The sequence below is a fragment of the Sorex araneus genome, chromosome 6, assembly GCF_027595985.1.
Source record: "Sorex araneus isolate mSorAra2 chromosome 6, mSorAra2.pri, whole genome shotgun sequence".
NCBI classification, from domain to species: Eukaryota; Metazoa; Chordata; class Mammalia; order Eulipotyphla; family Soricidae; genus Sorex; species Sorex araneus.
In genome coordinates, this window is record NC_073307.1 from 126,751,696 (window position 1) to 126,768,943 (window position 17,248).

General features: G+C 36.6%; 1 protein-coding gene across 1 annotated transcript in view; it reads left to right on the forward strand.

Moving 5' to 3' along the window:
* Nucleotides 1-560: 560 nt before the first annotated feature.
* The window catches only part of LUZP2 (leucine zipper protein 2), a gene marked incomplete at its 5' end in the record, with an annotated part of 438,731 nt that continues 422,043 nt past the window's right edge, over nucleotides 561-17,248 (forward strand). Inside the window, one exon of the mRNA XM_055143679.1 lies at nucleotides 561-950. Coding sequence (XP_054999654.1) covers nucleotides 561-950 — 390 coding nt within the window. The remainder of the gene's footprint in view (nucleotides 951-17,248) is intronic.

The following is a 17,248-nucleotide window of genomic DNA, read 5'->3' on the forward strand; positions in this document are numbered from 1 at the left end:
GGACCCTGTTCTGAGAGTGAACTTGGGCAGACAGCTTCAAGCACACTGCCGGGTGCTGGAGCAGGCAGACTAACAAGCAGAGGGAGATCTGAGATCCTCTCCGCCCAGACAGCAGCAGGCGTCTGAAGGGTCCCGCCAGCTCCTTGCAATCCCTGTCTGCAGACTCAGAAGCTCGCGGTGGCCTGGAGGGCTCAGAATCCATTCCTGGCCGCTGCCCCTGCCCGCTGAGCTTCCACTCCCCGTCCAGCGCATCTCTGTGCATCGCTAATTAGAATCACGCTGGAGACGCTCGCTAGCGGGGGGTCTTCCAAGCCCTGCTTCCGCACAGGGGAGACCTGCCTGCGACGCCAAGCCTCTGCGAGCCGTGCCCAGCGAAGTCGGTGTCACCTCCCTCCGAGGGCACCGGTTCAATCACAGGCGGACTGGGAGGGGGGGGGGGGCGCGCGGAGTGGCCGCCCCGCCCCGCCCCGCTCATCCGCCCCCCCACCCCACCCCACCCCACCCCACTCCACTCCCCCCGCCCGGAGCAGCGGGCATCGGTCCCCGGCGCAGCCCAGTGACCGGAGCGCGCGCGGGGCCATCTCCGGGAACACCCTCCTCCCAGCCCGAGAGACCAGGCGCCCCCCGGGTTCGGGAGCCGCGGGGCAGAACAATCCGGGGCAGGGCTCGCCTCGCCAGTGACATCACTCCAGAAGCTACTCTCCGCTCCCGGCGCCTGCCTTCGCGAGGCGTCAGTCCGTTTGTCCGTTCCCTTCCGTCCACTGCAGGAAAGGAGGGCTTCGGCGCCGAGCAGGGGACAGAGCCGGGCACCCGAGGAACCGCCGGACCTGGAGAAGGAGGAGGGAGAGCGAAGGCAGCGAGGGAAGGAGGACCCCGGCAGGCGACAGCATGAAATTCAGCCCAGCACACTATTTGCTGCCTCTCCTGCCCGCGCTGGTCCTCAGCACCAGGTGAGTCCAGCAGCGAGAGGGAGTCGAGCTAAGCGGGGTGGTGGGGAGGTGGGGGAGGGAGTGGGTGAACCTCCTCCCGGGTCGCCGGTTGGGGGGCTAAGGACAGTCACTTTGTCTGGCTGCACCTCGAGTCGGTCGTCTAAGTTAGAGGGGGTCTTTGTGGCGCTTCAAAAGCTTTGCGGGAGAGTCGGAATCTTTGCTAGTTGTCCCAGCTTTTGCAGAAAGTCTCCCTTCTGCCTCTTAGGGAGGGAACCTAGAACTGTCCCTTTCCAAGACAGCACGTTTCTCTCGAGTCCTAGTGGAAAGCAAACAGATGCCACGGGGTAACTGACTGAAAGGAGAAAGGAAACTGACAAAGGCTGGGTCATCCTCAGGCTAAGTCCTTCATCCCTGTGGTCTTCATAACACCCCAACGTTATCTCTCTCTCCCCATCTCATCCCCGAGGAAAAGTGTGTCCGATTTGCAGGTACTAGGGACCAAAAAGAAATGAGAAATCCCAGAAGATGATAAACCCAACACAAAAGTCGAGGAATTTGTTAAATGGCCTCTTTTGCATTCTGAGGTCTTGAGTCGACTTAGTGATAAGCGTTTTCGTTTGACTGTCTTCCAACCGGTCTAATTCAACAGCACACCAGGCGATTAAAAGTTAGAAGACACTCGCAGAGTGCTGATGTAGAGATTCTCTAGTCAGAAACAATTAAGTACTGTACTCCGTCACTGGCCATAGATGGGACTTGAAGTCTCAGTACAGAGGAGCTATTTTTGGTTGAGTTTTCAAATGCTGTGACTGAAAGGAGTTTTGTGACTCCCCTCTGTTGATCAAGTCCCAAAGTTGGTGATGGCCTTGCATTCTTCTGCAAGAGCAGCACAAAGGTAGATTGTTTCCTTGCCCAAGGCTGTCTCTTTATTCTGTATGTCCTTAAACATAATATTGGCAGCAACTTCTTTCCTCTTGGCCACTTTAAAATAAATATCCCACACAGGATGAAGATCTTTTCAAATCTATGTGAATAAAATCATTATCTGATTGGGCATCTGATGGAAATGAGGAGGGGAAATGGGGATTGGATTCTGAATTCTGAAGTTCAGAAGGATGAAGAAAACACACACTTTATTAAAAATCAAGAGAAAAGAATTCTTGATCACATTTTTCACCTATTCATACGCTTTCAGATTCTTGCAATCCAGCTTTCCTCTTAGGAAAGACGGATTTAACACCAGTACTTGGTCAACTTAGTTTTTCCATACCTCACAAAACTCAGTGGACTTCCCAAGACTAAAATGGAATGTGAGCTTATTTGTTTATTTATTTTTATCCTCTAAGATTTCGCTGTCACTTCAGTTCACTTAACACAGCTGGTTTTAAAGAATCACTTCATTCCCGGCATTAAACTAACTTACTCCAGTTGGAAAACCCATGTTAATATTTGTGCTCAAGTCTGAAACAGTTCACTGCAATTTATTCATCACATTTATTGTTCGATGTGTCTTTCTATTTTTTCTGAACCTACTTTCTTATTTTTCTAGGAAAAGGAAATCTTTTAGGTTTGGCACTTAAAAGGATGCCTGACAACAACTTAAATATATGAAATAAAAAATAATAATTTCTAGACTATGAAACCCTGGCCAGAACAACTTTTAAAGAACAGACATTTCTAGTATTTTAAGAGCATATTTTTCACTTTATGGATGTTATAATTTAAGTGGCCAGAAAACTCTGTAGTCTCTAGGTTCCAAAGATTTAATATGATTATGTAATAAAGAGAGCCATCATATTCACTTTTATGACAGTGTTAATATTTAATAAGGATAAGATATTCAACAAATAAAAACATAAAAGTGGAATGTCATTCCTCATTAGCTCTAGATTTAAAACTTCTATTTAAAGTGTGGTATAACTTCTTTAAATTTTCTTGCTTGGCAACTAAACGGAAAGAGTGCAATGGAGTTAAAAAGGGGAAAGTTTTATAATGTGGTATATCTGATTAGTGGGGTTAATCTTTAATTATTTGATTTGCTATATACCAAGATTACCTGTGGCAGTTAGTTTGAAAATGGATATGTTATCGTGATATGTTGTTTTTCAAGAAAAGATTGGTTGAATGGGCACCAGTGAAGGGACAATTTCTTTGTGATATGTTATAACTACATAATAGTATATTATGAATAATAGCATTATTTAAAAATGTTTATAGTCGTGTGGTTAATATGCAGGTTATAATCTAGATCGAACATATTGGTGAAGGAAGTTACATTAGAACAGGTGAGCTTTTTGTTTTGTTGAGAAAAAAATCTCTGTGGCTCAGCCATGACCACCTGTGACAATGAGTTTTAAGCCAAAGACTTCTGCTACCTTAGTCAGATGCCCCTACTATAAAGCAAATAACAATTTGTTTGTTTAGACCACATTTATAGAGGGCAGCATTTACGTGATTTTACTATATACCCTTTGACTTATATGAGTTATCTTTTATTGTCAAAATCATTTCAAATGATTGAGAACTGTAGCTCTGAAACTCTTGATGCAAAAGTTTATAAATGTCAGCATCTCTCACTTTCTATGAACTTTGCTCTTTAACACCTTGCTATTTGGGGTCTAATGTCCAGTTAGACTTTAAAGTAAAGGGATATGCCCACTAAAAACCACACTTAGAGGAAGAGAATATCTGTATAATCAAATGAATTATAAAGGGATCAAAGCAAGATTGTTTTGTAGATATGGGTTTTCTATATCATCTGGTTCCTTTCCTCACAATTTTGTAGCAATTTTAGAATCTGTAGCACAAAATTCCATGATTTTCACCATAGAGAACATTAATTCACCCCCAGAGTTACATTATCCCCAAAGAAAGCTAAATATTCACTTTAACTATAGCCAGAAATTGTTCTCAGTTTCACTGGAAAATCCCAGAGGGTTTTTTTTTAATAGCTGTATAATTTTCTACTTTATTTTCCTCTCTTTAGAAAGCTCATATACATTTAAAAATCAACTTAGTGCTATAAAGTACCTAATACATCATTTAATTTAACCTATGTACAAATAACTGTGGTCAAAGAAAGCCAGGATATGTATAAGTTTAATAGCTTAAGAATAAAATGACTGTACTTTTAAAATAGTTTTATTCTGCACAGTTTTTTTTTTATCACTTTCTGAATTTGCCAGCCATTCACTTCAGAAAGAAGTAGTATAGATACTGAAAAGAATAGTAGGGTGGAAAAAAAAAATCTTTCAGAAGTTCTTGGTGAAAAAGGGATCCATGGAGCGCTGAAGAAGGCTTCTGCTTTAGTCTGCTGAACCTCTTTTTCTTTATACTGTGATTCCACTCTTGATTCCTCTGGTTTATTGAGCTTTAAATGACTAAATGGGGAGAGAAGCATGGCAGGGGAGAAGTGAAGGTCTACTGACTTCTGGTGGTTTTTCATCAAGCAAGAACTTTAAGCAGATGTTCCGTCGTAGTCCTCCCAACAGGCACCACCTTAGAAGTCTCTCCTGAGCCCTCTCTGATCGGCGGGTGTGCCATATGTTTACTTTGAATCTTACTTTTTGATGACACTATGTATTTGAAGGTGCTCCAGGCTCCTTTTTCTTAAGTTGGTTACCTAACTTCAGTGTCGACTTGATGTATCGAATGAGAGAATGATCAGAATCACAACCATAACCTAATAAATACCAAATAATGTTAAAATGAAGCATATAAATTTAGTGTTGGAAAAGTCTTTATGATCCCCAGATGGGCTTGACGTAGTGTGTGTGTGTGTGTAACTCTCCATGTTCTATCTTAATTTGAGTTTTGCAGCATTGAATCCTACATAAGCTTCTATGATAAGAATTACACCATTCGGTGTAATTAAGAGCAGAATGAGTTTGAATTAGGAGTAGAATGAACATTTAAGAACATTTATAATCACTCTTAAAAACATTTAAGATCATCATTTAGAGAAATCTCTTTTGTAGACTAAGAAGACATTGACAAGAATTTTTTTAATTTTAATTTTCTAATTTCAGTTCTGGACCTTAGTGACCTTTCTCTAATAATACTTTCTTAAAAGACTTATTGGGGTGGAAGGCATATGTGGGAGTGCTCAAGGACCCAAGGCTTTATCCTGACTTTGTTTACACTCTTGGCTCTTAGGACCATCTGAGATCAAACTGGAGTCATCTGTGTGCAATGTAAGGCCATTAACCCCTGTCATATCTCCTTGGTCCTTAAAGTCTTATTTGAAGGATTCTCTTAGAGTTTAACTTTTCCCAATGATTAAAGAAAAGAGGACCTTAAAACAAATTTTCACTGTACAATGATCCTAAGCCATGTTTCATGAGTTGAAAGAATGAAATTGATGTAGTAACTGGAAGTAGAAGTCACTGAAATCCCAGAGAGGTGTGTGGCTCTATAGAGATGTTTTTCTCATAAGAGTGCTATGCATAATGCTGGGTGCACCCATTTTTGACCCCTAACTTCTAGGGGATAGGCCCATTAATAGTAGTGCTAAATAATTAAATCAACCTGATTGAATAGAGGATATTTAATATTGTTTCCTTCGTTGAAAGAAAAAAATCCACTCAGGTTCCAGGAAATAGTTAAAGGAGATTGTTAAAGAACACAGGGGTTAGAGTGCCATAATTTTTATGTGCCTTATCCTGGTTTGATCCAAGACATCAAAAGGTCTCTCTAGAACTTGGTGTGGTCCTAATGGTTCCAAGCAGGACCATGTCCCTATTTCATAGCATTGAGTTGACCTGTTTAGCTGGAATTGAACTGCCAGGATTATTCCTCAGTACTTTTGAATCCCACTTGGAAGACAACCCCCCCCAAGAAAAAAAGTCTGTGGAGACCTTCATTTATCATCTTTTGAGATATATTCAGTGTTTTCATTACTACAGATATAGAGCGTGCCTGCAGTGGTTCAGTTATTGAAGCAATAAAGTAATTTATTTTATAAATGATATTTGCATATTTTAGTCATGTAAATAGTGCATATAAGACAGGAGTGGCCAAATAATTTTTAAAGTTATAGTGTAAATATTGATGAGTGAACAGTAACAACAAAAGAGTATCAGAAGTAAGATCTGCTTTCCAAGAAGGAGAGGAATTTTATTCTTCATTACATTATGATCAAATTTACTTTCTGTGTGATCTTAGATAAGTTGAATTTCCTCTATCTCAGTTTCTCCTATATGAAATGGAGCTCTTCATGGAAATAACCCAAGATGGTGATCGTTAGGATAGAATGAGTTCATCCATGAATATAGCCTACCAGATTCTGTGCAATGGAGTAAATGGCCAAATATGATTTGCTTGTTCACTCATTAATTTATTAGAATAAATAAATCATTGAATACAAATAAGTGGGAGACACACATTAATCGAATCATTATTAGAAAAAAAATCATGACAAATTAAATAAAAGGAATATAATATAGCACATGAATAAAGAAATAGTAGAAATGATAAGGGGTACCTGGTGATGATACTGTTTATTTTCAAAGTGTTTTTATGGCAAAGTGCCTCAAAGGCAGGGTGTCCTATGATGGAAACCATGAAAAGATGAAATATTTAATTAAATCATATAGAATTTGATTTAGTACATAAGTATATATTTTGCTACTTAACTTTATGTCAGTTTAAATTTAATTGCATTACAGAGTATTACTCATAATGTCAAATCAAAGCCATGAGAACAGGTTTTAATGAATAAAAAACTATGGTTTAAACCACCATAGGCATAATTGGCACAAAATTTTCTACTATTCTATTTTATTTTTTGTCTGTTAATAGATTTCCGTACCTAACTATCTGTTCATCTTACAATGAATTTATAAAAATTTATAAAAATTAAGGAAAGAAAGTTAGCATTGACCTCTAAGATTTTTTTATAATAAAAACAATTGAGAACCACATATATAGAAATGCACAGATTGCTTGTTTTAAGAATTGTCACCTAAAATGGGTGTTACAGTAAGCAATTTTGGAAAATAATTAGAGATAGTGTCAACTAGTCTATACATGCTGTTTCATAAACTTGTCATCGGCATGCTATGACACACTGACTATAAATTAAAATACCTATGTTTTACCTATTGTGGCTTATGTGAATGTTTGCTGACATATCTCAATCAAGTGGATCGTAGTATGACTTTCTCTTAAGAGGAATTAGAGTTATAAGAAAATTCATTGTCTTGTATCTCTAGAGTAAAGGGTGAACTCGTTCTAGAGAAAAGGCCTATGTTTAGTGGGATAGTTCAAAACTTTGCTTGTGAATATAGGAAGCTAACAATGATCAAGAGCAAACCATTTCATTCACACACAAACTGAAGGTCAACCCCGTAAACAGAGTGCTCTGAGAATGCTTTCATAAACACTGGGAGACCTCATTATACCATAGGTAGTGATTGCACTGCAATTATGCCTGACTTGTTTGGTGGTGCTTTTGAGTATTTTAATCTCTTTGAGTATACTTTAAGGAGTCTGTTACTAGAAAACACGCTGTGAATACAAAATTGTGCTTTAGTCCAAAGACCTTTATTTTAGAGGTGAGAATAGGTAAAGAATGACAGAGACTTTTCTAAAGTACACAAAAGAAATCAAGACCAGAACCCACAAGCTTCCACAACACTTTTATGCTCTATCATCCGACTACATTTCAGGACCTAGGTCTTCTTTAATAAGGCCACATTTGCATAGTTGATGCCTAAAAGATATTCATATCTTTTCTAGTTGTAGTGGAGGATAAAGTAAGTTTAGAATAAATTCTCTGCCTCCATAGAATCTTGATACAATAAGCTATAAAGTTAAAGGGGATGACAGTAATAAGAGTAGAGCACCATTATTATGCCTGCATTGTTTGTTGTGAGATGACCTACCAAAAAAAGAGTCCATATCATTTTTCAAATTGAAAGCAGTTTGCCTCTTGAAAGATACATCTTTAATAGTTCCTGCTAATCTTTTCTTTAAGGTGACATTTTTGGAATATTTTCAATGAAATTCTATCCTATAAATGCAGTTCCTAGGTAAATAGGTGGTTGTATTATATTCTACCTCTTAAATACATTCTGTTGGTTATGTGGGAGCTAGCTCACAAAATATTGAGCTATCACACATCCAGTCACATAGTATATATTAAGCATGTTATTTGTTTTACATATATTTACACTTTCATCATAGCCTCCAAATAATTTATTGCTATTTAACACTTTAGGGTGAGGTCATCATGAATTTTGTCTTGCGTGGATATATCACAAGTTCTGTGCTTTGTATAAGCTTCTTACCTACTGTTAATTAAAAGATTTCTCATCTCTAAGTTAGAAAATAATGTTGAATATTTTGGATTACTAGGATCGAAGAAAACAAAAGCCATAGTTTTATCTTGCAACATGTCTTTGCATTATCTCAGGTAAAATGAAACACATGTTACATGTAATTTGTGTAATTTGTATAATTTTATACTGGCACATCATCCAAATAACATTTAATTTTATTAGTTAGCAATCAAAATAACGTAATTTGTGAATGAATTTAAGTGTTTTACTAGTACAATTAAATTAATCAAATCATGGTGTATTTTTAATAGTATAAAATTAGTATAAAATATTTTTAAAAATTTTATATTTTTATAATATAAAAAATATTTAAAAAATTATATTTTTTCTGCTGATAGGGAAATTTGGGCAGAACTGGAGAAGGAACTGAGTCTAGTGAATGATTCTCAGGTTTGAAAAAATAAAAGTAGAAAAGAAAGCTCTCAGTAACTTGTGGACTTCCTGTGAAGCCCTTGTGACTGACCTAAGATGTTGGCAAAAGAATAAAAAGAAAAAAGCAGATTCTGGGCAGTCTACATCACATATTCTTCTGAAAGAGGTGACTTTCTGTGAATCCTTTCATGGTCAGGAGGATTATAAAAGTTTCTAATTTTTTATATTTCAGAATGATGTAAAGTATACTCTGAGTTTCTCAATAACTACCTTATCAATGTATTATAATTTTTATATTTTGTTAATGAAAGGATTAGAGAGATTTTTACCCTACCAGAATATACTAATATCTCAAAAGAGCAGTCTTAAGTAAAGGATATTGTGTCATATTAGTTTATTCGAGACAAGTGCTAGTGAAGAGCTTCTGGAGATCAGCCCTCTTTTAGTATATAGTAAAAAAAAAAATAAGTAATGCTTTTATTCTTCTAGCTCATGCAAATAATTTAAGGACTACATGAAAGACAAATTTGGATCATCTTAACAAAATACCGACTAGGAAAAGAGATCTAAACACCTACTATTATCCTTCAGAAAAAAATTAGGGAAGGTCAGTATTAAATGATTGAACTTCCATTAGGATCAGAGAGTTTCCAAATATATTGCTAATTTGGTTAAGTATCAGATATAACAGCTAAAATGAAATATCCCATGACATAAATTCTGCCAAATTTTGTTTCGTAAATGTGAAAAATAATAGTCATTACATTTCTTAAAAATTACCACAAAATAAAACTAAGACAAAATCTAAAACCAAGTAGTAAGAGCAACAAAAATTGCCTTAGAAAACATAAATGCTGAGGTATTCTTGGAACTACACTTCCATTAGTAAACAGAAGATGGCGATGTTATGTATGAAGTACAATGCAGTCATACTTTTACAGATTTAACCCATTTACAGACTGATCTAATTATTTTTTAATTGATATCTGAACAATTGGCAATATTTCATATAAAAATATTTGTAAATACATACATAGACTTGTGCATATATGCAAAATATAGTAGATATTGCATTTGTATATATTATTTATAAATTACACACATGTGTATGTCACAGATATTATATAGTTTTTGAGAACTTATTCTTGAAAATAATAATCATTAACATATCACTGTTAGCTTGAATCCATTTATCACTTCAATGATTCTTGCTTATCTATATTCCTCTCGATAAAATCAAATCTGGAAGCATAATAATGTGCTTTTTTGTCCTACATATACTTTTGCAAAGTGCTGTAGCACTGTAGCACTGTCGCACTGTCGTCCTGTTGTTCATCATTTTGCTTCAGGGGGCACCAGTAATGTCTCCATTGTGAAACTTGTTACTGTTTTGGGCATATAGAATACACCATGGGTTGCTTTCCATGTTCTTCTCTGCAGGCGGGATACTCTCGATAGCTTGCTGGGGTCTCTGAGAGGGATGGAGGAATCGAATCTGGGTCGGCCAGGTGCAAGGCAAACGCCTTACCCACTGTGCTATTGTTCCAGCCAAAAGTGCTATTAACTAAAGTATTTCTTTAGGACCTTAAAATGAGGATAAGCATCAAAGAAGAATCCACAATGTTAGTTGACATTTTTATAGGATTTATATTTTAATTGGCATACTTATATGAGTTTATACTTTTACAACACCCCAGATTGATATAGAAATAATCTCTTTTTATAGATGAGAAGACTGTTATTAATGGCAACTAGGCATCCCAACCCTAGTACTGTCAGTTTTCCCTAGAAAACTTTAGAAGTGTAATTCTCTGTGGTGAGTATGGTGCAGAATTAGTTACATGCTTTAGTTAAACCTCCAAATTACACTCTGATGATATTTTATAGCACCAGCATTTATTTATGCTTGAATCTTTTACTACCGGAAGGGACTTTCATTTTTTGAAAATTTTCATGTTGTGAGGCAGTTTTCTCCTGGGGAAAAATAAGTAGAAGAAAATTATCTGTATAGGTTTGAACTAGAAAATATTGGCCTTATTTTAATAACTAATTGATTAATATGATGAATCCTGGATATGAGTGTGAGCAGGGAAAGAGATGAAGTCAAGATAACACCAGAATCAAAGACAGAGGACAAAAGTCTAGAATTCTCCATAGGATAACAGATATGATGGGAGACACCAACTGAGAGACTAAATAGTGGTAGTATAAATACTGATAACCTTCTAGAAGTGAAAATTTCAGGTTTTAGCGAATCTTTAATTTCTATTTGGAAACTTTATCATATAAATATACAAATCAAATTTCTCAAATGCCAAGTAATTTATCAGAAGTAATTCTAAAATCAAGAGAAGAGGGTGGCCAGGAAATAGCAATAATTTATTTCATGTTTGGATTTTTTTTGCTACTGTATCATCAGCCTTTTCATAAAGACAAGTTCATTGTAATTATGTAATTACCTAAGGAATGTAAAAATTTAGAATAAATAAAAAGAATAATTAGGGATATATTATTGTGTTTGTTTTGGGGGTAGCACCCGCTATGCTCAGAAATTGCTCTGAGTAGCACCGGTAGGGAAGGGTTTGCAGAATCTAAGCTGGCTATGGCAGGTAAAGCATAAAAAAATTATACAGATAGTTCCTGCATTTTGAACCACCTTCCAGGATGCCAATAAAGAGGTGGTAATTTCTTCATGCATAATAGTATCTTCACTATTCTTTGACACAAATGAAAAGGTGAAAAATCTACAATGAAGGGCCAAGAAGATCACCCAAAATGGTAGAGCATGTGTTGAATGTATATGGAGTCTCATATTAGACCAGGAGTCTAATTCCATTAAATGAGAGTTTCATCCCATCACTGTTTGATCCTGAGAACTGCTGGGTGATCATTTTGGAAGCTGAGAATATCCGGGTTGGTCCTCTGGACAGCTAACCTTAATTTGGCAATAGTCCCACTACTGAATTATCATTCCCATATAGCGAGGCCAAGTGTCAAAGGGAATAAAGGAAAACCTCTGTTCATCTTTATATAAAATACCACCTATATCAAATATTTCACACTGACCATGTCTTTCTTGGTCCTTTATAATACTTTTTTATAATTTTCAGCATTAGACTTTAGATAATAAATATGGCTGAACTTGCAAAAATGGGCTTCTAGTTTTTCTTTAATTTTTTTTCTATATGTATGCTTTTACTCATAGTTTCGTCTTCATTATTTTTTGCTTTTAAAAAAGTAAATGTTGATAATAACATGACTTTTTCAGTTGATGGAGGCAAATTGATACTCCAAATTTAAAGGCAAATGAGTAAGAGTTGTATCTGTTGATTTGTCAGAGTAACCCAAAATTACTTTTGGATTGGTTTTTTTGTTTTACAAAAGATTTAATCATGAATCATATGCAGATAAAATCTATAATATGGTCATAGTCATGATCATATATGCAGTAATAGTTGGTAAAGTTTAACTTTAGTTTACTAATATGACAATAAATTGAAATAAATGGATAATATTTGCATACATCAACAACTATGTTTTAAAGCACATTGAGATATTAAAAGAGCATAAATGTCTCTTCATGAAATATGCCTATAATGGATAGACATGGAGAGTACCATGCTGAGTGAAATGAATCAGAAGGAGAAGGGCAGATTTAGAATGACTGCATTCGCTTATGGCTTATAAAAATATGTATAGTAGAAGACTACTATCATGGCCAGGTAAAACAGGGATTAAGAGGACTCATTAATGGTTGGATTTAACCACAAGTGCATGTAGGACTGAGGGTAGGTAAGATAGGGAAGAGACCTGTATAATAATAATAGCTGGGGGTGATCATGCTGGACAAGAACTGAGAGTTAAAAGTAAGTAAAGGAATATTCTTGATAAACTTTCAGTCAATATTGCAAACCACAATGCCCAAAAAGCAGTGAAGGGAGAGAGAGAGAAGAAAAGCTCCTGCCATAGAGGCAGGCAGGGGGTGGGAATTGGGGTTTGATGGGAGGGAACCTGGGGACACTGGTCCTAGGAAATGTACACTAGTGGAAAAATGGGTGTTGGAGTAGTGTACGACAAAATGCAATCATGAACAGCTTTGTAAGATTCCATCTCACATTGATTCAATAAATAAATAAATAAATGCATAATTTCAAATAACATATATAATTAAAAATTAAAAGCAAAAATTTCTTAAAAAACTACTTTTTTTGGTTGGTTTTGGGTCACATCTGTTAGTGCTCAGAGCTTTCTTTTGGCTCTACACTCAGGAATCACTCCTTAGCAGTGCTCAGGAGACAACATGCAGTATCAGAGATTGAACTTGGGTGTGCCATGTGCAAGGCAAATACCCTGCCACTGTACTATTGCTCCAGCCCCTCAGAAACAACTCTAAGCATTTTTATGTTTTGTCTTTCTTTCAATTGTTTCAAATATAAACAGCAATACTTTCTCTTTTCCTTATCTCTTTCCATTCTTCTCTCTTTTCTTTTTCTTTTTCCTTTGGAATCTGCTCTGGACCTGTAAACTATAGGACATGATCATTTTTCCTGTCATTCCTTTCCTTTCATCATTCCTTACAGTTACAATAAGTTGGAAGGCAAGATTTGGACCCTAGATGATAAACTCTTAAGTATGGCTTGTCCCACATAAAATCAATTTTATAATACTGCCAGTAACAAGTAAACACTAAAGTTTGGTTAAAGTAAATAAATTTCATTTTCAGGAAATCACTCAGATTTCAGATGCTGAGTGCAGAGGTTCTTTATTCCAGAGAAGGGGTGAAATGATGATTGGTTTGGGAAATCAGACAGAATGCTACAAGGAAGATCAAGTGGGATTGGAAGTGGATGTGTGCAACCTTAGTATATTCTTCAAGTAAAGTCAGAATTGCCTGCCTCCTTTTTAGAATATGGAGCACACCTGAGGAGAGAAATAGACCTTTGGAAAAGACTATTTTAAAAGCTATGTGGTGAGCATTGCATCCATAAAGACCTGTGGTACAGCACTGGGACTCAACTTGACTTTGTGGAAGAGGAGTCTAGATTGTTGGCTGGAAAGTCCCCTCTGAATGTCAAGGGTGACTGCTTCCAGTTAGACAGTTTTTCTGGCATTGAAAAGGACAGGAAAGACACATTGACTGGAAGGGGAGATGCTTCAAGATGCTGATTCCCTTATTCTTATTCAAATTGAGTGTAGAAACAAGGAGAAAGCATTCAGCATACATGAGCTTAACTTTCAAGTGAGTCATACTCAATGAAAATAAATTTCTATATCTTCCTCATATCTCAGATGAGCAGAGAAGGAAAGTAATTCTAAGGATCTAAAATGGAATGAGGGAGGAAGGCATACTGTGGTATTTAGGAAAAACACATAATAAGATAATGACTTGCATTCATTGAGTCTGACTCAACTGAATGTCTACTATTTTTATTGTAAAGGGCATATTTTGTATAATTATCATATGAAAACAATTGTATGCATGCTGTTTATGTAAAGAAAAGTTTATCATAAATCTATAGTTAGATTTTGAGTCCCTTTCAAGGTGAGGGGTTAGTGTGAATATTTTTGAACAGAAGAGGTAAGATAATGTAGAACTCTTACATAAAACCAATTACTATTTGATTTAAAAAATATTTCTCTGCACTTGTATTGAAGAAACAAGTGGGGTTATTGCAATTAGCCCCTCATATGAGAACATTACTACTTCCATCACCTAGTTCATGGAAAGTTAGACTTAAAAATCAAGAAATGGAAGAGACAAGTTCAAACTATTTTGGGCTAGTCATAAAACAACAAATGACCGTGAAGTAAGAAGACCCAAAGAGAAGAGTGATCTATTATTAGCTGTACCTAAATTTCTGTGGACAATCACTATTATTAAGACTTTTATGCTATCTTGAGCATTGAATGCTTCAAGTGAAGGAGCTGGGAGGTCAATCGTTTGTTCTTTCTTCAAATATCTGGACAAAAAGTAGAGCCAGGGAATTTGCATATAATCTGAAAATTAACCCAATTAACCCAGAGCCTCTGTTGTAGGGGCTATGCAATCCTCCAAAAATTTATTATATTTTCTGGAGCTAATTATGGAATCAGCACTGTGCCCAGAATTCAAAGTATGTGAGAGAAGAGAAAATTAGTGATCCTTATGTCAGAGGGGTCACCTATTTTATTTTAACTTATTCTCTTTCTACAGGAGAGGTTTATTTCACTGAACCCAAAGACCCCCAGCTATAAATAACAACTTTGGCAACTAGGAAGTGTTATCCTTGGCAATGGGTTGGGTTTTAATGGAAACTGGTGATATGTAAATTAAATCAATTGATATTTATTAAGAGTTCTCTCTATATATATATATGTATGTATACACACACACACACACACACACACACATATATATATATATATATATATATATATATATATATGCCAGAAAACTAAGATAAGTGTTCGGAATCCTAGGTGCATAAGAAATTAATGTTTTATGAATATTAGGCAGTGAGGGAGATAAAATGTCCAAACAGAAGAGTTAAATTTCCTCAATTATATGATTGTAGAGATATATAGAAGATGCCCCTGAAGTTAGTGACATACATTTCTAGGAAGTTTAATCAGATCAAAATGCATTCCATGGAGTAATGAAGTTATAAAATTAACTTATAAATGGATGAACATGGATGGGGAATATCATGCTGAGTGAAATGAGTCAGAAGGAGAGGGGCAGATATAGAATGAGTGCACTGATTTGTGGGACATATTAAAATAACATGAGGGTCTGGAGCGGGTAGGGCATTTGCCTTGCATGTGGCTGACCCGGGTTCAATTCCCAGCATCCCATATGTGCCCTGGGCACCGCCAAGAGTAATTCCTGAGTGCAAAGCCAGGAGTAACCCCTGTACATCACAGTTGCAACCCAAAAAGCAAAAAAAAAAAAAAGCATGAGGCTAATACCCAAAGATGGTGGAAATAAGTGCCAGGAGGAGTCGGAAGCCTGCCTCAAGTGCTGGGGTAGAATTTAGTTGGAAAAGAGAAGGGACCACTATGATAGTGGTAATTGAGAATGATTAATCTGGGTAAGAACTGTGTGCTGAAAGATGTAAAGGAACAAAAATGAAAATCTCTCAGTACCTGTATTGCAAGCCAGAATGCCCACACTCAGTAGGAGGTGGGGATGAAGGGGAGAGACAGAGAGAGAGAAAGAGAGAGAGGAGGGGAAGAGAGAGAGGTAGAAAGAGAGAGACAGACAGACAGAAAAAGACAGAGACAGAGAGACAGAGAGAGATGGATTTTGTAATTTTGCCATGGAAAGAATACATAATAAAATGTATGCATGATTATTGAACAAAAATACTTATGTGTAAGCTTAAAATTTTAATAAGTCACTTAATAATTATTGGAATTTTTACCAAATTTAAAGGGGGTTGGAATATATAACCTTATATTTGTATCACATGTTTCCATCTATTCAACTATATTTTGCCACACAGTGGGGTGTAACAATGTGCCTGTTGAAGCATTGACCAAAATAAATTCTATTTATATAGCTATGAAATCTGGATCAGACAAGATTAGGGATTTGAGTTGTAATAATTAGATTATTTAGCACAAGAAACTTTCATCAGTCTCCAAAATATATCAAGCCTCTTCAATGAGAAGCACAAATTTAATAGATGATATTAAATTAACTAGGTGATATATATTAATATTTACTGATCATTAGTCTATTCATTTGCAGAGAAATATTTACAGGTATTTACATGATTATCATATCTGAGAACGTCATTTGTGTTATTGCTATAATTTATTGAAAACAAGATAGAGTGTTAGAACTCTGCATTTTCTCAAGAATTACTTTTATATTTTTGTTATTTATTTTTAATAACTTGTTTTTAATGAAAAATTTGAAACTTAGGGTAATTTTGGATCTTTATATAATTCAGAGAGATCAGTTTTCAAATAAGATATAAATACATTTTTATCTTTTAGCAGAAAAGTTTAAAGCCTGCGTTTTAACTTCAGCCCAGTAAGTTTTATTTTTTTTTTTATTTTTTTTTTTTAAATTTATTTATTTTTAATTAGAGAATCACCGTGAGGGTACAGTTACAGATTTATACACTTCTGTGCTCACACTTCCCTCATACAAAGTTTGGGAACCCATCCCTTCACCAGTGCCCATTCTCCACCACCCGTAAACCCAGTGTCCCTCCCACCCTCCCCAATCCCATCTCCCCCCCACCCCACCCTGCCACTGTGGCAAGGCATTCCCTTCTGCTTTCTCTCTCTAATTAGCTGTTGTGGTTTGCAACAAAGGTGTTGAGTGGCCGCTGTGCTCAGTCTCTAGCCCTCATTCAGCCCGCAACTCCCTTCCCCCACATGGCCTTCGACTGCAATGTAGTTGGTGATCGCTTCTCTGAGTTGACCTTTCCCCGGAACGTGAGGCCAGCCTCGAAGCCATGGAGTCAACCTCCTGGTACTTATTTCTACAGTTCTTGGGTGTTAGTCTCCCACTCTGTTATTCTATATACCATAGATGAGTGCAATCTTTCTATGTCTGTCTCTCTCTTTCTGACTCATTTCACTCAGCATGAAACTTTTCATGCCCATCCACTT